Here is a 20,953-nt window from a genome sequence, read left to right as displayed (position 1 = left end):
TCCAGTTCGCCAGATCTCAAATTGGGATTTTGTGTATGGGACGTGGGGGACTGGAAGGATAGTGGGAATTTGGCCTGTCAATGCCATGTATATTGACTGTGGAACACTCTTTACCACTTTGGTTCTGTGGCCAAGCCTTTTCCTCTGGTGATATCACTTGAAATCCATATAGGGAGATATATAAAAGACCAAATTTTCCATTTAACAGGGCTTTTAAGAACCTAGGCTTATGAGATTTGAAATGTAATGTATATTTATAATGCATGAGAGCTGAGGCTCTCTTGTACATAGTCAATGGCCACCCAAGACACCTTTCTCCTTCCTTCCATTTTGCTTTGGTAAATTCAGGATGAAGCCCAGGCATGGGATAAGCTTACTGGGTCAATATGACTCAGAGCAGCATTGGTATATTTCTCAGTTTTCACAAGTTGATTCCTGGCTTTGCTATTTCTTAGCTATGTATGTGAATTTGGAAAAATTATTAAGTCTAAGACTTTGTAAATTGATGATAAAAATAATATCTTCCTCATTGGGTTGCTATGCAGATTAAGTGAAGTAATCCACATAAAATTCTTAACTAAGTCACTGACCTATAGTGCTCAATAAATATGTGGTAATGATACAGGTTTTTAAGTGTGTGTGTGTGTATATATATGTGTGTGTGTGTGTGTGTGTATATATATATATATTTGTAAGATAGTAAAAGGAGACACAGATCTTAGAATCTCAAATTTACAGAGTTCATTTATCGTCTGTCTTGCAAACACAATTCAGACAGCTAATTCACTCAACCCCCTTGGATTTTTTATAGAATGCAGGGAAGGCTAACTAACATTTTAGTTTAAAGAGCAAGACCTTTTATTGATAAATTGTAGTTTTGTGTTCATTCTTTCTTAGACAGATTTATATATATTTTTACCAAGTCAACTCTGAAAAACCACATACCGAAAGAAAGGTCAGGGACAAAAAAACTATTAGGCTTACAAATGGCATTTAAAAACCTTTGAAGATGATATTGGAACCTATGTTTGAATATCTTTGTATGGACCCTCACTTGGTTCCCAAATGCAGCATAGATTTATGTCTACAATAAAGTAAAGAAACACTCTGGTCAAATAGGGGGATTCTCATGATGAATCAAACCCAGATAAGTGGCCAGGTGTGGTGGCTCACGCCTGTAATCCCAACGCTTTGGGAGGCCGAGGCAGACGGATCACGAGGTCAGGAGTTCGAAACCAGCCTGACCAACATGGTGAAACCCCGTCTCTACTAAAAATACGAAAATTAGCTGGGTGTGGTGGCACGTGTCTGTAATGCCAGCTACTCAGGCGGCTGAAGCAGGAGAATCACTTGAACCCGGGGGGTGGAGGTTACAGTGAGGCGAGACTGCACTGCTGCACTCCAACCTGGGTGACAGAGCGAGACTCCATCTCAAAAACAAACAAACAAAAAAACAAAACCCCGATAAGCGAAATGTATTTAACTCTGAGCTCCAAAAGCAAAAGAAATTTGAATGTTAAAAGATGTACTAGAAAGTGCTTTAAATAAAATAATGATTCTGCATGTCAGGAAATGAACAATGACCGAATAGGAGGAAGTAACAAAATGTCAGCACAAGTGATGAAATTGGACAATTGAATAGTATAACTTCACAAGGTGTTAAAGAAAAATTTTAAGAATCTCTGTATCTTATATCTGTATTTCTTGTCAAGGGCAAGGGAGAGGATGTTCATAAGGCAACTATAGATCATGCATCAAAAGAAGGGCAAATTTTTTTGAAATTGTTCTGTGTCTGCAGGATCCTGAGTGAAAATCAGATTTGACTATATACACAGTCCATGACCTCCTACATGAGGAGAAAAGCTATTTTAGTTTTCAGGATGCAATTGCAGTACAAATAGTAACAGCCCACCCTGAAGAGACAAAAAAAAAAATGAAGCAAAAGCCCATTCTTTTATGTTTATAATCTTGGTGTGAAAAAGAGCTTAAGGCAGGTATGGTCTTTTATTTTCAGTGACATGAAATCATCTTTGTATGAGTGCAAATTAACACTCTCTTTTCTGGCAATGAGAAAACAAGACATTTGTGTTCATAAAGAGAATGCCTTTGTCCAAATAAGACAAGAGGCTCTTATGGAGAGAATATTAAGGAATTAACAGATGTAGTACAGATGGTGAGTTTTTTGTGTGTGAAGCCTAGTTACCTCAAATTTTTATTGTCATCTTTATATTTATTTAAGGAAGGATATTAAATTCAGCCATGTTTCTCACTGTTCTGTGCCCTCCAGGGAGCTGTATTTGCAGATACTGTATGTTGTTCATAGTGATCTACCGTTTCCATTTAATCAAATGCTTGTTAAAGGACTTAAATGGACATACAATTTAAACTTAGTGGGCACACTTTAAGAAGAAAATTCAGTACTTATAGGACAAATTGTTTAAGGCAAAACTGCTTATAACTTCGCTAGCCATCTCAGCTGCAGTTTTTACTTTTAGAGGACAAATGTGAATAGTATTTCAGTGTACTTTACATTTTCTATGTCACTAATAGTGTTCTACCACTTGAAATGGGAACTAAACTTAAAAATCATCTTCTGGGCTTTTTTTCCCCAGTAAAATTTTCAAGGAACTTACCTTCCTTTGTCATGAAGTTGTTTTAGGGGAGAAAACATTTCTAATTTTTGTTGGGTTTTTTGTTTTGTTTTTAGATCCTTATTTAGCAAGGTTGTGCTTTTAAACATCTAAGGGTAGAGGGGTGGGATGTGTGCCATTTATTACCTTCTGTCTTGGGGTAATGTTCTCATTGAGAGTGCTAGAGCCAAATAGCCAGGTTTGCCTCCTGTCATCATTAAGTATTAGCTGTAAGACTTTGGGGAAGTGATTTAACCTTTCCATGCTTCAGTTTCCTCTTCTGTGATATTAGGATAACAGTATCTTGCATGTAATATTCTGAAATAAAATTAGAAAATAATGGAAAGTACTAAGAAAATAGTTGGCACAAGATAAATGATTGATCAGTAAATGTTGCTGTCATCTTTAACATTTTATATACTAATCCACATAACTGGACAACTGTACTTGTTTTTAGTTCATCAAATATTGTGCAATATGAGAATATATTCTCTGCATTTAAGTGATTTACAACCTAGTAAATATAAATATTCATAAATAACTATAGTATGAACCCGAATGAAAGAAATCTTTATAAGATCATTACCCCTGAAATTACTGACCCTGGAGGGAGGAGACTATTTCTAACTTGGAGAATGATGGAATACTTTATGAAGATAGGGGCTTTTGAGCTGGGCTTCATAAAGATATAAAGGGTTTCAGAAGTCTCAAGACAAAGGGAAAGGAAGGTGCCTGGACAAAAGACCATAAACAAACATATCTATTAAGTTCCATCCAGGCAGTATACTAAGTGCTATCTTAATTTAAAATCATCATCATCAATCTTTTAAGTCATATTTGCTTGAGTTCCTTTAAAAGTGAAATTGAGGCTCAGATTTGCCCAAGATTACACAGCTAAATAAGGGATGCAGTTGAAATTAGAACCCAGATTGGCCTGGCTCTAAAACCTACACCCTTTCTGCTATACTGCAGAAAGCTGGAGAACAGTGTGAACAAAGGTGCAGATGAGGGAAAGTGCAATCGATGTTTAAGAAACTTCTAATAAAGTGTCTAAGTAGGATGGTGGAGTAGGGACTTTATTGAGAGATGAGGCCAGAGAGTGTACCAGATGTAATAGTCTTGAATGCCATACTGAGGGGGAAAAAAAAAAGAGTTTGGACCTTCTTCTGTAGGTATTAGATGCCTAAAGCCCACTGTGAAGATAATCCCATGAGAGTATTATAGCAGTGGGTAGAGTGCATTGTAATGAGAGATTAAAAATAGAGTCTACTCGGGTAGGTTATTAAATAATTTAATTATTGAGGTTTTTTTTTTTTTTTCTGTGTTCAGTTTCCTTCTAGGGAATAAGAATAACAGACAACACCTACATGTAACATTCATGTTTTTTAAGATGTTACGGTTGCGCTCACACATTTTAAAAAAAAAGTTTATTTGACGATGTTTCATTATATTCACTTCAAACAATAAGTTTTGAACTAGTTTGAGGATATAATCATTAACTTCTACCTTCTAGTACACAACTTAATTTTTTTCCTGCTTTTCCAAGAATTCACTTATTTAACTTAATACATGTGAATTGAAGAGTTTTGTTAAGGGATAGGATTACAGGAGATGACTCTAGGTGCCCAGGGAAGGGGAGGTGCGGTGAGAGATGGCTGAGGGAATAGAACACTGGTGGGAAGCAAAGTTCTTTTCTATCTTCTTAGGTTCTCTGGCTGGGTCTGTGAGATAAACTGACAACTGATGGATTAACAGGAAAAAAGGCATACAAATTTATTTAATATTCAAAGTTTTGCATGAATCAGCCACCAGGGGTGGGTTGGAATAGTGAGGGATGTGTCATAGAAAGAAAACCCCCAATGAAAAGGCTTGGTTTGGAGGGTTTTATACCATTTAGACAAGAAGACAAATTTAAAGGGAAGCAACAAGACAAAGGAAAGGGACTTTGAGCTTCTAGGAATGATGAACAATAGGAAGGCAAATATTAATATATTAGAAACTAATGGTAGATAAGGGCTAGTTAGTAAGATTTGTTTGTGCAGATTCTTTCTCAGTACCATCTCATCTTTGGTAATAATAATAAGGTTGTTATCCCTTTCCTGGTATGGGAAGTAACTGGGGTACGGGGAATTCCTCTCTTTCACAAGAGGAATTTATTATCTGTTTTCAGGCAGATAGGAGGAGAGCAGAAAGCTCTCCTCAGTTGCCTTGAACTCAAAATAATCTTTCCACCAGAGTAACATATTTTGGGATGGCATATTCTGATCTACAACACCAAAGAAAAACTACTCCTATCTGTTTTTTTCTTAAAGACAGTCGCTGACTTCTGTTATCCATGAGTAAGAATCACAGATAAATGAATCTTATGTGCTACAGTTTACATGCTTACCCTGCCTCATATTTTCATCTCATTAACTAATACACAAGCTGCTTTCTCCACACAATTTGTCGGCATTCCAAAACCATTTTTTTCAAATTTATTCCATGTGTATGACCATGTCCCTTTGCCTAACATATCCATCTTTTCTCCTGTGAAATTTCAAGTTTTATTCTTCCTTTGTTCCTGTGACCTAATCTATGAAGCGTTTCTTATCTTTTCCAGGTAAAGGATCACTCTCTTTTACTTCCTCAGTTGCCCCTTTGAGCTCTATAATTTTTTTTTTTTTTTTTTTTTTTTGGAGACAGGGTCTCACTCTGTTACGCAGGCTGGAATGCAGTGGCCCAATCGAGGCCCAGTGCAACCTTGACCTCCCAGTCTCGCGTAATCTTCCCGCCTCAGCCTCCCAAAGTGCTGGGATTACAGGCATGAGCCACCACACCCAGCCTATTTCTTTCTGTTAAAAGTCCATTTCTCCTGTTGGCCTATGGTCTCAAGATCAGACATCATGAAACTCCAGGACCCAGCAAATTATCTGGCATGTGATATCTACCCTAATGGACGGATAATGATGGATTAATAAGATGGCATGAAATTAATGAACTTCATGCCAAAGTCTCTATTGTATAATGAAACGACTGTGATGATTGAAAGTTACTCTCTCTGTGAATCAATCGGAGCATTTCTTTATGTCTTAGTCAGGGTTCTCCAAAGGGACAGAAGTAATAGTACATGTATAGTTAGATCTATGAGAGGGTTTTTATTTGGGATATTAGCTCACATGATTATGGAGGGTGAGAAGTCCTATGATATGCCAGGGAGGCCAGTAGCATGGCAGAATCTTAAGGCTAAAGACTTGAGAATTTGAGGGCCCCTTGAAGCAAGTCCCAGAGTCCAAAAGCCGGAGAATCTGGACTTCTGATGGCCGAGGCCAGGAGAAGAGTGTCCCAGCTCCAGGAGAGAGAGCAAATTCACCTTTCTGCTCCCTTTTTGTCCTATCCAGGCCCACAGCTGATTGGATGGTGCCTATCCACATTGAGGGCTGAACTTCCCCATTCTGTCAGCCAACTCACACACCGGTCTCTTCTGGAAACACCCTCTCAGACTTACCCAGAAGTAGTGCTCTGCCAGCTCTCTAAGTATCCCTTTATCTAGTCAAGCTGAAACCTAAAATTACCCATCACACTGTTACCTTTAACATCAGGAGTAGCTTTGTGGAGAAGCTTCTATCAAAGCCAGTTTCTAAAGGCTGTGTTAGCCAGGGACTTGTAAAGGCCCTTTATAATGCAAACTTGACCATTTGGTGGAGTTGCTTTTGATGTTACCAGTACCATGTAATGTCCAAATCCAATAGCATATTATTACTAAACAGTCTTTTCATTTTCTCATGATTTTTGACAATTTTGGCTTGCTTCTCTTTCTTAAACTCTTCTTTTAGCCTCCATAATAGTCTTCTGTTTTGCTTCTTGCCCCTTTGTTCATTTTGGGCTCCTTTGCTTGCCTGCCTTGAACAACTAAGCCAGAAGCAATTTTCCCTCACTTAAATATCACTTATAAGATGCATACTTTATGCCAGGCCCTTATGTGTATGTCTGTTTGATCGTAACAACGGTTCTGTTAGCTCAGTTTTATTAGCATTGTTTTATAATTAAGGAGACTGAGATTCAGACAGGTCAAGTAACGTGCCCGTAATGACAAGTTTAGAAGCGTTAGAGCTTTGAATTGAAATCTTTCAGACTCCAAAGATGTTTAATCTACTCTGCCACTCTGTCTAGCTATCTGTGTAGCATTTATGTTTCGTCCGCATGTTCATTTGATTTTTGGAATACAGATTGTCTTATATAATTCTGGTCCATTTCCTCCTGAAAACCAGTTACTGGCATGTCCATGAATATAGAAACCTCTGTAAAATTGTTTTTTCTGTAAGAGAAGCCTACAGACTTCTCTTAGGTGATGAAGAGGCGTAGAATTGAGTATCAAATTTGGCTTGCCACTTAAAACAGAATGCAGTCTCAAGTTGGAAGTAGGGTTGTTTGTTAAACCTGAAACACAAAACAAGATAAAGGGAGGATATAACCACCAAATAGAAAACTTTTGACTCTGTACATTTTGGGAAAGCCCTGAAGATGTGTTTGATCTATTACACAATTCAGGTTTACATTAATGATGGTAATTTACCTAGAAAGATTTCACACCTGATAGTAGTTGACTCCCTAGGGAGATGAGAGACACTCAGTTTTCCCCTACTGTTTTGTACTGTTTGAATTTTTACCACATCTGTATATTACCTATTCAAGTTAACCAATAAAAGTATTTTTCTAAGTAAGAGAAAGGTGTCTAGGTAGTCCTTCAGGAATCTGTTATTTATTCACCATTTTTAATCCAACCATCTTGCTAAACTCTCATATTAATTTTAATTAATCGTTTCTACATTCCTTGGATTTTTTATGCACACAATTAATTCATCCACAAATTAAGTTTAATGTCTGCTTTTCCAGTACTTATACGTTTATATCTTTTATTCATTTGCCTTATTTTGATGGCCAGAATATCTAATGTAAAGTAATGGGTATCTGGCATCCTTGACTCGTTTCTCACCAAAGGGAAAGCTTTTAAATATGTTATCATTAAGTATGTCTGCTGTTAAGAGTTTTGTAGATACATACCCTTACAAAGAAGTTTCCCTCAGTTCTCAGTGTGCTGAGAGTTCTTACCATAAATGAATGCTAAAGTATATTACTGGTTTTTGTACCTATTTAACATGATGTAATATTTTTCTTTCAAATATTGATCTAGTAGGTGAAATTAATTGTTTTTTTTTTTAACCTAATATTAAACCAACCTTACATTCGCTGCAATAAGCCCAACTTGGTCAAGATTTATTCTCCTTATATATTGTTAAAATCAACTTGCGACTATTTTGTTTAGGATTTTTTCATTTGTCTTTATGAATAACATTGGCCTGTAATCTTTCCCTTTTTTGCATTGTCCATGTCAGGTTTTGATTTCATGGTTATATTAACTTCATAAAGCAAATTAAGGAGTTCTTTCCTCCTTTGATGTGGAAAGATGTATGTAATATGGAATTACTTCTTTCTTGAATATTTGGCTGAACTTGTAGATGAAGTCATGTAAGCCTGAGGTAGAAATATTTTTGACTGTTGATTATGAATTTAATGCCGGTAGGATGATTCTTGCTTTCCATTTCTTCTTGATTAGTTGGGTAGGTTTTTGTAGAAATTTTTCCACTTGGCTTAAATGTTAAAATTTATTAGCATAAAATCTTTTCAGTTTATTTTTTCTATAAAGTTATTTATTATCATTCTGAGGGAAGTCATTAATTTAATGTAATGCTTAACATTTGGAGAAAGAAATTTTAAAGGATTATATTCTGATTTTGTTTAATAGTTATCTCTTCTGGTTGATAAAAGGAGGAGAAATGTAAGGTGGAAATGTTTATCGTAGTAAATAACAAGGTTTATGTATAAAACCATCTTTATATTGAACGGGGAGAGAGGAATGACAAAAATCTTTACCTTTCTGTTTGATAATTCAGTGCTTTATTCTGGGGAAAAATATTTAGCTTCATAGCTGAAATGGCTTTGGTATTATACTTAATGGTTACAGAGATCTCCTAAATATGGTAGTGGTAAGGGGTTTATATATTATGTTGGGAAATCAGAAAATATTTAAATCATGGATAATGACTTTTAATTGTTAAAGACCAATATTGGATTTAAAGTTAACTTATAAAATACGTATTTGTTCTTGTGTGTTTGTTCCCAGCTTTTTAAAATTGATATTATTGAGATATAATTTACATAAATATAAACTACATACATTTTAAGAGTATTCAGTGAATTTTTACAAATATATACATCAGTATAACTACTACCTTAATTCAGATGTAACAACATTTTCATTACCCAAAAAGTTTTCTTATGTCACTTTGTAATCAGTCCCCTCCCCTTCTCTACTACAAGCTACTGATGATCCACTTTATGTCATCATAAGTTAAGTTTTGCTTATTCTAGAATTTCATATAACAGGAATGATACAGTATGTAATTGTTTGTGCCTGGCTCCTTTTATTTAGCATGATATTTTGAAATGCTTGTGTTATTGCCTGTATCTGTAGTTCCTTCTTATTGGTAATCCATTTTATAGCTATGCAACAAATTTTCTGTCTATTCAGCAATCGTTAATATTGCACTTGTTTCCAGTTTTGAACTATTTTTAATAAAGCTGCTGTAAACATTCATAAATGTTTATGTGGCTGTATACCATCATTTCTTTTGGATAAATACCTAGGAGTGAAATTAGGAGATTGTAGACTAGGTGTGAGTTTAACCTTATAAGAAACTGTCAAACCTTTTTCCAAAGTTGTTGTATTACATTCATTTGTCACTTAACAGTGGGGATACATTTTGAGAAATGCCATTAGGCGATTTGATTTCATCATTGCACAGACATCATAGAGCGTACTTACCCACACCTGGATGGTATAGCCTACTACATACCTTAGCTATGTGGTATAGCCTGTTGCTCCTAGGCTACAAATTTGTACAGCATGTTACTACACTGAATAGTGTAGGCAGTTGTAACACAGTGGGGTTTGTGTATCTAAACACAGTAAAGCTACAGTAAAAATACAATATAAAAGGTAAAATATGGTACCCCTGCCTAGGGCATTACCATAAATGGAGCTTGGCGGAGTAGAAGCTGCTCTGGGTGAGTCAGGGAGTGAGCGGTGAGTTAATGTGAAGGCCCAGACATTATTGTTCATTACTGTACATTACTGTAGACTTTATCCACACTGTATACTTAAGCTACACTAATTTATTTTAAAATTTTTTCTTTCTTCAGTACTAAATTAACCATAGCTTATTGTAACTTTTTACTTTATAATTTTAACTTTTTTCACTTTTTGACTCTTTTGTAATAACTTTTAGCTTAAAACACAAACACATTGTACAGCTGTACAGATTTTTCCTTATTCTGTAAGCTTTCTTCCATTTTTAAATGTATTTATTTATTTTTACTTTTTAAACATTTTTTTGTTAAGGTCATCAGCATCATTGTCTTATGCATCTTGTCCCATTGGAATGTCTTCAGGGACAATAACACACATAGAGCTGTCATCTCCTGTGGTAACAATGCCTTCTTCTGGAATATCTCCTGAAGGACCTGCCTCAGCCTATTTTACAGTAACTTTTTTTGTTAATAAGCAGAAGGAGTACAATCTAAATTAATGATTAGGAAGTATAATACAGTAATCTTATTGGACCACCATCATATATGTGACCCATCGTTGACCAAAATGTCATTATGCAGTGCATGACTATATTTTACACTCCTGCCAGCATCCTAAAATCATTCCATTTGTTACATATTTTTGCCAGAACTTGATATTGTCACTTTAAGAAAAAGATTTAGTTGTTCTAGTAAGTGTGGATGGTATTTTAAATTTTTTGATGAAGTCCAATTTATCAGGGTATTTTTCTTTTATGATACATATTTTTTGCATCCTAAGGAATAATTGCCAACGCAAAGATTTTCTCTGATTTTTTTTCTTGAAGTTTTATTGTTTCAGCTTTTACATTTATGTCTTAGATCTATTTAGAATTAATTTTTGGAATGGTATGATAGAAGGATTGAAGTTCATTTTTTCCATATATACAGTTGATTTAGCATACATATGGTTGTTTCACATACCTGCAGTTGCTTCAACAGCATTTGTAAAAATTCCTCTATTTTTTTTTTTCACTTGCCAAGTTGTTTTGCAATTCAGTTGATTATGGATGAATCTGTTTCTGGAATTTCTTTTCTGTTCCTTTGATTTATATGTCTAGCCTAATAACACCACACTGTATTGATTCGTAATGCTTTTATTAATAGTAGCGCTTCAAATCATGTTGTGTAAGTCCCCAGTTTAATTTTTTTTCCAAAATTATTTTATTATAATGTCTTTGCTTTTTCATTTAAATTTTTAAATCACTTTGCCAGTTTCTACTAGAAAAGTTTGTATGATTTTAATTGGAATTGCATTGAGCCTATAGATAATGTAAGAAGAATTGGCATTGTAGCAATATTGAGTCTCTGGTCTATGAACATGGTATAATTGTCAATTTATTTAGGTATTCTTTAATATCTCCCAGCATTATTTGGTAATTTTTAGTGTGTAGGCTGTGTGTATATGTGCGTGTATGTGTATGTGTATATGATTTCTCTCTAAATGATTCATGCCTTTTATGGTACTATAAATGGTATTTTTTAAATCCTATTTGCTTATCTATTGTTAGTTTATGGAAGTAAACTGATTTTGGTATAATTAACTTTATGTCTGACAATCCTGCTGAAGACAATTTATTTATTCTGGTAGCTTATTTTTAAGATACATTAGGATTTTCCGCATAGGCCATTATCTCTTGCAAATAAAGACAGTTTTCTTTTTTCAGATCTATATGCTTTTTCCTTTTCTTTACTGTCGCACTGGGTTGTACCTCTAATACAGTGTTGAATAGAAATGGTGAGAGAAAGCATGTTCACCTTGTTCCCAATCTGAGAGAGAAAGAGTTCAGTATTTCACCACTAATTATGATGTTAGTTGGAAGTTTTTCATAGGTGTTCCTTATCACCTTGAAGAAGTTCCTTTCTGTTCTTAGTTTGCTGAAGGGATGATGAATGATATCAAGTGCATTTTCTGTGTTGTGATTACATTATTTTTCTTTCTTTTTTTCTTCTTTTTTTTTTTTGTTGTTTTGTTGTTTTGTTGTTGTTGTTGTTGTTGTTGTTGTTGTTGTTGTTGTTGTTGTTTGAGGCAGGGTCTCATTCCTGTCACCCAGGTGAGAGTATAGTGACGCAATCACAGCTCACTACAGCCTTCACTTCCCAGGCTCCGGTGATTCTCCCACCTCAGCCTGCTGGGTAGCTAGGACTACAGGTGCATGCCACCACACCCGGCTAATTTTTTGTTTTTGATAGAGAGGGTTTTGCCATATTGCCCAGGCTGGTCTCACACTCCTGGACTCAAGCAATCCAACTGCCTCAGCTTCCCAGAGTGCTATCACAGGCATGAGCCACCCTACCTGGCCTCTTCTATTCTCTTTACATAGTGAATTATATATGTATTTTTTAATGTTGAAAACCAATTTTAATATCTGGACGAATTCCATTTAGACGTGATGCATTATTCTTTTTGTATATGACTGAATTATCTTTACTTGTATTTTGTTAAGGTTTTTTACATCTGCTTATAAAAGTAGTTGGTAATTTTATTTGTTTTTATAATGTCTTCCTCTGGTTTTGTTTGATTTGCAAGCTGAGTTTGGAAATGTTCTTTAGTCTTCAGTTTTAACAACTTTTTTTTTCTCTGTCATAATTGAGAATTTGTATCTCTCATAGAATTTGTTCATTTCATTACCTGTCAGTTTTATTGACATACAATTGTTCATAATGTTTATTTTCTGATTATTCTTTTAATATTTGTAGGCTATCTAGTGATATCCCCTAATTTATTACTGATATTGTTAACTTACATTTTCTTTTTGTTAAGGCTTATCAATTTTATTGATATTTTTCAATGAATTAGCTTTCCATTTTAATACTTTTTTTTATCTTTGTCTGGTTTTATTTTGATTTCTGCTCTTCATGACTGTCATTCTTGTACTTATGTCATGTGTAACTTGCTCTTTTCCTAGCTTCTTAAGGTACAAGTTACTATATCATTAATGTTCAACCTTCCTGCTTTACTAATAAGTACTGGAAGCTATAATTTTCTAGGCACTGTTTTAGGTGCATTACACAAATTTTGATGTGTTGCATTTTTATTGTCTTTTAGTTCAAAGTGGTTTCTCATTTCCATCCCTGGGTTATTTGAGAGTATATTTTTAAATTTGCAAATACTTGTGGATTTTTCCAGATTTCTTTTTGTTATTGTTTTCTACTTTAGTTCTGTTTCTTCAGAAAACATACTTGTATGATTTTAGCCCTTTAAATTTACTGTGATTTATTTTATGGTCTGACACATCTTTCTTGGGGACTAGTACGCATGCATTTGTTTTGTTTGTTTGTTTGTTTGTTTTTAATTTATTTTAATTTATTACTTTCCAGTGTTTGAAGTAAATTCTTTTATTATTATTATTATTATTATTATACTTTAAGTTCTAGGGTACATGTGCATAACGTGCAGGTTTGTTACATATGTATACTTGTGCCATGTTGCTGTGCTGCACCCATAGTACGCATGCATTTGAAATGTGTATTCTGTTATTTAAGTAAAACTTTCCGTAAATGTCAGTTAGTTCAGTTTGGTTTTTATGCTGTTGTTTAAGTGTTTTGTATAGTTAATGATTTTCTGTCTACTTAGTCTTTGAATTATTGAAAGGTGACTGTTAAAAGTTCCAAACATGAGTACATTTATTCTATTTAGTTTTGTCAGTTTGGGGGTTTGTTTTATATATATGTGTATATAGGATTTTTAATATATAAATTGACCCTTATTTATGAAATACTTGTCTTTATCTCTGGTCAAATTTTTTGTCCTGAAGTCTGCTTTTTCTGATATAGCCATTCCAGCTTTCTAATGATTAATATTTGCATGGTGTATCTTATCTGTATTTTTATGTTTAAAGTGTTTCCGTTTTTTAATTTTTTTAAGACGGGGTCTCACTTTGTTGCCCAAGCTGATCTTAAACCCCTAGTCTCAAGCAATCCTCCCACCTCAGCCTCCCAAAGTGCTGGAATTTACAGGCATGAGTCACCGCGCCCAGCCTAAAGTATATTTCTTATGAACAGCGTAGAGTTGAATCTTGCTGTTTTATCCAATCTTATAATCTCTGCCTTTTAATTATAATATTTAGACCACTTATACTTAATTATCAATAGTTGGTTTTATGTCTGTCATCTTTTTTGTCTTCTCTAAGTTCTTGTGTTCCTCATTTCCTTTTTTTTTTTTTTTTTGAGTATTTTTATAATATTTTATCTCCTTTACTAGCTTATTAGGTATATACTGTTTCTTGTATTTTTTAATGGTTTCTCTGAAGTTTATAATATGTTTAACTTTTTACAGTCTGTCTTCAGATTATATCATACCACTTTATAATGGAAGAATCTTACAACATTTTACTTCTATTTTCTCCTTTTATTATTTGTGCTTTTGTTGTCATGTATATTTACTTGTATTTGTGTTATAATCACCTTAAAGCACTGTTATTATTTTTCCTTAAAATAGGAAATTATCTTTTAAAGAAACTTAAAAACAAGAAATCAAATATCTTTTATATTTACCTAGTCACCATTTCTCACAATATTCATCCCTTATTTATTTATTTATTTATTTATTTATTGAAACAGAGTCTTGCTTTGTTTCCCAAGCTGGAGTATAGTGGTGCAATCATAGCTCACTGTAGCCTCAAACTCCTGGGCTCAAGAGATCCTCCCCCTTCAGCCTCCCGAGTAACTGGGACTAGAGGCATGCATGCATCACCATGCCTGGTTAATGTTTTTTTTATTTTTATTTTTAGTAGCAACAGGGTCTCACTGTGTTGCCCAGACTGGTCTCAAACTCCTGAGCTCAGATGGTCCTTCTGCGTCGGCCTCCTAAAGTGCTGGCATTGCAGGCGTGAGCCACCATGCCCGCCTTTATCCCTTTTTTAGATCAGAGTTTTCATGTAATATAATATTCCTTCAGCCTGAAGAACTTCCTTTAACAATTTCTTACAGAGAAGGTTTGTTTGTGAAAAATTATCTCAGCTTTATTTTATCTGAAAATGTCTTTATTTTGACTTTAATTTTGTGTATCTCTCAATGGATGGCTTTCTTGTTTATAATTTTTTTCTTTTTTTTTTTGAGACAAAGTCTCGCTCTCATCGCCCAGGATGGAATGCAATGGCGTGATCTTGGTTCACTGCAACCTCTGCCTCCCAGGTTCAAGCGATTCTCCTGCCTCAGCCTCCCGAGTAGCTAGGATTATGGGATTACAGGCACCTGCCACCACGCCCAGCTAATTTTTGTATTTTTAGTAGAGATGGGTTTTCACCATGTTGGCCAGGCTGCTCTGGAACTCCTGACCTCAGGGGATCTGCCCCGCCTCGGCCTCCCAAACCGTTGAGATTACAGGCATGAGACACTGAGACACTGCACCTGGCCTCTTTGTTTATCATCTTAAAGATGGCTATCCTATTGTCTTCTGGTTTGTATTCTTGCTGATGAGAAATAGTGATCTTTCTCTTTATGTAATGTGTCTTTGTTTCTCTGACAGTTCTACAGATTTTCTCTGTTTCTTGTCTTCAGCAGTGTAACTGTGATGTGCCTTGATGTGGTGTTGTGCTTCTTTCTGCCTAGAAATTGTTAAGCTTCTTAAATTTGTGGGTCTATAGTTTACAGATTTGAAACATTTTTAGTTTTGTGTTTTCATGTATTTTTTCTCCTCCTTCTTTGGGACTCCAATTATACATTTCCTAGGTTGGACATTGTCCAATAGGTCATTAAGATGCCAATCTCTTTTTCCCCTCATGCTTTTTTCCTCTCTGCTTCAGTTGTAATTTTGGGGGTGTTACCAAATTTTTTGATGTTTTATTCTTCACTTGTCTCTGTGTTGTTATGTCGATCCCCTTACCTGATTTGTGGTCCAGAAATTGCCTCTCAGTAGAAAGCCCAGGTGATTATAGGACTCACTTCATTTGTTTCTCTTCTCTCAAAGATCACCGTCCTGTACTGCCTGTGGTCCAGTTGGTATCTTACATATTTTTTTCAGTTTTCTAGTTGTATATGGTAGGAAAACAAATTTAGTCTGTTTACTGTGTTATAGCCAAAAATAGAAGTGTTTTCTTTTTATATATTCGTGTATCTTATATTTAAATACATTGTATATACATATACCTATACTAAAATTAATTTACATTTAAAATCAGTTACATCTATCTCTATGAATAAATCTACCAATTGCTAACTAAATGAATAACTGTTAATTTCTCAACTTGTCAGGATTTTATTTTATTTTATTTTATTTTTTTTTTTTTGAGATGGAGTTTTGCTCTTGTTGGCCGGGCTGTAGTGCAGTGGCGCCATCTTGGCTCACCATAACCTCTACCTCTTGAGTTCAAGCGATTCTCCTGCCTCAGCCTCCCAAGTAGGATTACAGGCATGAGCAACCATGCTCGGCTAATGTTTTTGTATTTTTAGTAGAGACAGGGTTTCACCATGTTGGTCAGGCAGGTCTCAAACTCCCGACCTCAGGTGATCCGCCTGCCTTGGCCTCCCAAAGTGCTGGGATTACAGGCGTGACCCACAGCGCCATCCAGAATTTTAATGTATCGTCTATAATGACCCTTTTTAAGCAAGCCAATAAAGAGAAAACTATTTTAGTAGATGCAAGTGTTCTTCAGTAGCCCACATGTGCTACTAAAAATGCAGTTTTGTTTTGGTATAAGTTAGTGTAGTGTCACTGACTTAAGCAAGTTGGTGCATGTTTATATGTCTCCTGTCTTTATAAAAGACTTGCTAATTTTTCTGTTGTCTTTTCTTAGTCTCTTCATAGTCAGAAAAAATATTGGATATTTTATTAGCTTAGCCTTGAGGAGAGTTCTGCAGTAAAACTGCTGGTTCCCAAAAAAGAGGGAGAAAATAATAAGAATTACTAACTGGCACTCTTATTTAGCAAGTTAAAAATTACCTGTTGAGGTAGAACTTATTTATACTAGGCTCTAACAGACCACAGCTACAACTAGGAATTACCAGTCATCCAAAATGCAATCAAGAATCATTAAAAACTTACATTAATAACCTTGTATGTACCACTTCCAGATCTCTATGCTAGAAATAAAATACCTAGTTTTATTTTTCTGTTGCATGCAAAAAAAAAAAAAAAATTTATCTTAAGCCAATATCTAGCTATCTGATAGTTTAATTCTAAATAACTTTTTTGTAATCATATTGCCTTTGGGGAGAGGGGATGTATTGAGATATGAAGCCATTATTTTTCTTTCATTAAATTTTAGTCCTAAAAGACCATTCAAACTGGCATTCAATTCATATGTTGACTTTTTTTTTTTTTTAACACATAAAGTATTATCTGTTTCTGCAGGAAATAGTGTTAAGAGTTAACCCTTGGATAGCATCTAATATGACATCATATATTAATGCCATAGTAATCCTGAGGTTAACAGTAAGACAGTGTTTATTCATGTTGGATAGTTATCAGATGTCTTCCTTCTTGGGTTTAGAGTGGTAATTGTACATATTTTAAACTCCTCTTGTGTGGTAATCCAACTAGATTATCTTATTTGTATTGGGCCTAATTTTCCATACTGTAAGATAATATACTATACTTTTCCTAGTTTTCCTCCTGTCAGAAGTCAGAAGTTTTAATTATGTAATTTATAATCCCTATAACTGCCAGAAGTAGACTCCCTGCTTATCCCCAAGTGAATCCTCATCTTCACCAGGTCTCTCTGCATTCCTTCTCTATATTAAAAGGTGACTAGACCCAAAATGGCAGAAAGAGATGGAGCTTTCGGCTTTAAATTTTTCGTTGTCTTGTCATTCTCATAGCAGAGGGAGCAGTTCATGATGGCTGCAGCATTTAGTGGTGGTGGCTCTTGGCAGTCGCTTTCTTGCAGACCAGAGTCTTTCCCCTCCTTGAATGGCAACTAGGTTGATCAGTGAGATTTTCAACTGCTTTTCTGGATGATGTTTACAGGAGAATTATTTCTGGGTCACCAGTGGCAGTTCTGATACCATACAACTTGTTTAAAATTCTTGCTAGAAAGAAATCCATATTGCACCACACAGTGCCTCTTTCTGCTGTTTTCTGAGGCCAGCATAGAAATGCTGTCTCTTGACCAACTCAGGGTAAGTTATTATGTTCCTAAAGGATATCCAAAACCTACTCCAACCACTTTCTACATTCAAGTCACTAAAAGAGTAAATAAATCCCAAATTTATCTTCCTTTCCCCTCACTCCAACTCCCCACCCTGAATATGGAAGTGTTGATTCTGTATACATCAAGTCCCAGAAATAGCCCATAATATTCCAAAGTTTATGTTTAAATTAATTCTAATAGTGAGTATTGTATTACCCATGTTCCTTTTTTTTTTTCTTTTGAGACAGAGCCTTGCTCTATCGCCAGGCTGGAGTGCAGTGGTGCAATCTCAGCTCACTGCAACCTCCGCCTCCTGGGTTCAAGCAATTCCCCTGCCTCAGCCTCCTGCCTAGCTGGGATTACAGGCACATGTCACCACGCCCAGCTAGTTTTTTGTATTTTAGTAGAGATGGGGTTTCACCATATTAGCCAGGATGGTCTCAATCTTCTTTCTGACCTCGTGGTCTGCCCACCTCTGCCTCCCGAAGTGCTGGGGTTACAGGCACGAGTCACGATGCCCGGCCCCCATGTTACAATTTTTAAGAACATGTGCTGCTGATTTAAGGAAAATCCTCAGCTAGGAAAAGATCAACAATTCCCATGCCCATATGTCTTTATTTCTTCTTGATAAACCTATAATCTTTGATGCTACTGACTAATTCCAAGGAGTATTCTAATTCCATTAAAAATTCTGCAGTAGTGGAGGACATTATTATTTTCTTGTATGCCATTAGTAACATGATGCACATTTTTGAAGAGCGGCTTTATTCGAAATGAAAGGGAAATTTTAAAAATGGAAATATATGAGTTTGCAAAGCACAACTTGCATATGTCAAAGAAACTAAAGTTTAACTCAGCTTAGCTGAAGTAACTTTTCTAACATACAAGCCAAGAGTTTTCTTTCTTCTTAGTATTGCTTTGTCAGGAAGCCTGAAGGATATTTAGGTAGATCCTATCATTCATTCAAGTTAGACCACTTTATCTGTTTCTCATAGCTGTTATTTGGACTTCATTTTTCTCTCTGCCACCTGGCCTGACCTCTATGGAAGTTTAAGTCTGTTTACCTCCTCTTAGCTGCCTACCATGGAAAGCAAAAGACTCCAACACGTCAAAGTTGCAGAGCCCTGTTAGATGCCCAGTTTCCTACAGGAGGCATGTCTCCACTCTTCCTACTTTCTGAGATTCTCTCTAGTAAAGTCAGTCATGTCCATTTTTTTTCCCACCCTTCCTAATTTCCAGATAAATGTTTTTTCCTTGGCTTAGAGTAGAAAAATACTTCAACACATATATTCTCATCCAGGTAATCACCAAGTTTATTAAAAATGCATGTGCTGAATGATAGACTAATTAAAAAGAAAGATAGCCCTTTTTCCCAAATGAATATTCACATTTTCTTGTTTTCCTAATACCAAATGTCCATCCATAGAGATTTGTGCCAAGGATGTTGGCAGGTTTTACATCAATTACTGGAATTTTATGAGAGAAAATGAATTAAGAAGAAGTGTTCTGGGGAAGCAATTATTCACTTTGTTTTTCTCAACTTACTCTTTTTTTCATTCTATTTCAGTCTTGGTTTCTTTTGGCTTTTCTTCCATTGACAATCTTTTTCCCTTTTATTTTTGTTTACATTCAAAAATGTCCTACTCTGCTTCTAACTTTTTATTCTTTTAATCAAAACTTACTCCTCAAAATATGGGGTCTTAAGTTTAAAATGTAGTTAAAAACATGTTAAAATTGTTTCTTTGGCTGGGCATGGTGTCTCACGCCTGTAATCCCAGCACTTTGGGAGGCCGAGGTGGGCAGATCACTTGAGGTTGGGAGTTCGAGACCAGCCTGACTGACATGGAGAAACCCCCATCTCTACTAAAAATACAAAAATTACCCAGGCTGGTAGCGCATGCCTGTAATCCCAGCTACTCAGGAGGCGGAGGCAGGAGAATCACTTGAACCCGGGAGGTGGAGGTTGCGGTGAGCTGAGATCATGCCATTGCACTCCAGCCTGGGTGGCAGAGCAAGGCTCCATCTCAAAAAAAAAAAATTGTATCTTCATATTAGATTCAGTTGTCTTAGGAAGTGAAGAAAGAAGGATGAAGAGGAAATTATCTCTTGGATTGCTTTCCAGGAAATCCTTCTCTATACTTTAAAAGCTCTTATTCTTTTCTAGGAGTCCAATGTGCTGATTGCTGCTAACAGTCAGGGTACAATTAAGGTAAGCTATTTACTGTATCTCCATTTTAAACTCAGGACCATTTTTAGACTGAAACAGGATTATGGAAATATACCATTGTACTGAGTCTTAGCGATCATCCCAAATCATGGGTCTCTGTCTCCTGGCAAATGGCTTGATTTAAGGAAAAAGAATAGGTAGCTTGCATCTGTGGAGAAGATGATAGTGCTTGTTGAAGTTGTATGGATGCTAGATGGATTAATAGATGGTCAGTTTGAAAAACAGATAAAGACTAGTGAACATTCACTGGGGGCTAAGCACAGTTTAGCTTCTGTTATGCCAGTACAACTATCCCACAGGGCTTTCAGTAGACAGAACCCAAAACATAGCAGGAGATGCAAGATATAGCAGAAGATGCTTACACATCACCAGATTTAAACATATGTTAGTCTTATTTTATTCTCTTCCTCATGGTTCTCTTTCTTCTGTTCCCTAAAAAGTAGGTTTTTCCTCAGTTGTCAAAGGGGGGGAAAAGTTATTTTAGTGTTCAGTTGAAAATTGATAGATGTGATTCAAGGAAGCCTAGCCATAAAACAAAAAGAAAGAAAATTGATTGATGCATATATAGCACTTGTACATGATACACTGGATAAATAAATCCTGAGATAAGCAGTGAACTTTCTAAACAAAACACCATTTTGGTTGAGTACCTGTTTTTTCCACATATTCTCTGCTTATTTGGTAGAAATATTAAAAGTTTTTTAACAAAATGTGTGTGTTTCTCCGGCCACTTAGCATTAATTTTGCCATAGCTTCCTTAGACTCATCATAAATGGAGAATGACCCATCAGCCAAGGCAGCAAATCCCAGCCTAAACATTATTCTACAGAGGTGAGATGAGCAAACTTAACGCAAAA

At 35.5% G+C, this 20,953-nt stretch overlaps 1 protein-coding gene across 9 annotated transcripts in view; it reads left to right on the top strand.

Moving 5' to 3' along the window:
• COP1 (COP1 E3 ubiquitin ligase) overlaps positions 1–20,953 on the top strand; it is a 281,153-nt gene that overhangs the window by 235,345 nt on the left and 24,855 nt on the right. For all 9 annotated transcript variants that reach the window (XR_011611267.1, XR_011611266.1, XM_011746116.3 and 6 more), the window contains one exon: positions 20,034–20,078. Coding sequence is in view for 7 of the 9 variants with exons in the window: in XM_011746116.3 (XP_011744418.1) it covers positions 20,034–20,078 (45 nt within the window). In the remaining 2 variants the exon portion in view is untranslated. The remainder of the gene's footprint in view (positions 1–20,033; positions 20,079–20,953) is intronic.

The sequence above is a fragment of the Macaca nemestrina genome, chromosome 1 (genome assembly GCF_043159975.1).
Source record: "Macaca nemestrina isolate mMacNem1 chromosome 1, mMacNem.hap1, whole genome shotgun sequence".
NCBI classification, from domain to species: Eukaryota; Metazoa; Chordata; class Mammalia; order Primates; family Cercopithecidae; genus Macaca; species Macaca nemestrina.
This window is presented reverse-complemented; position numbering and strand designations above follow the sequence as displayed.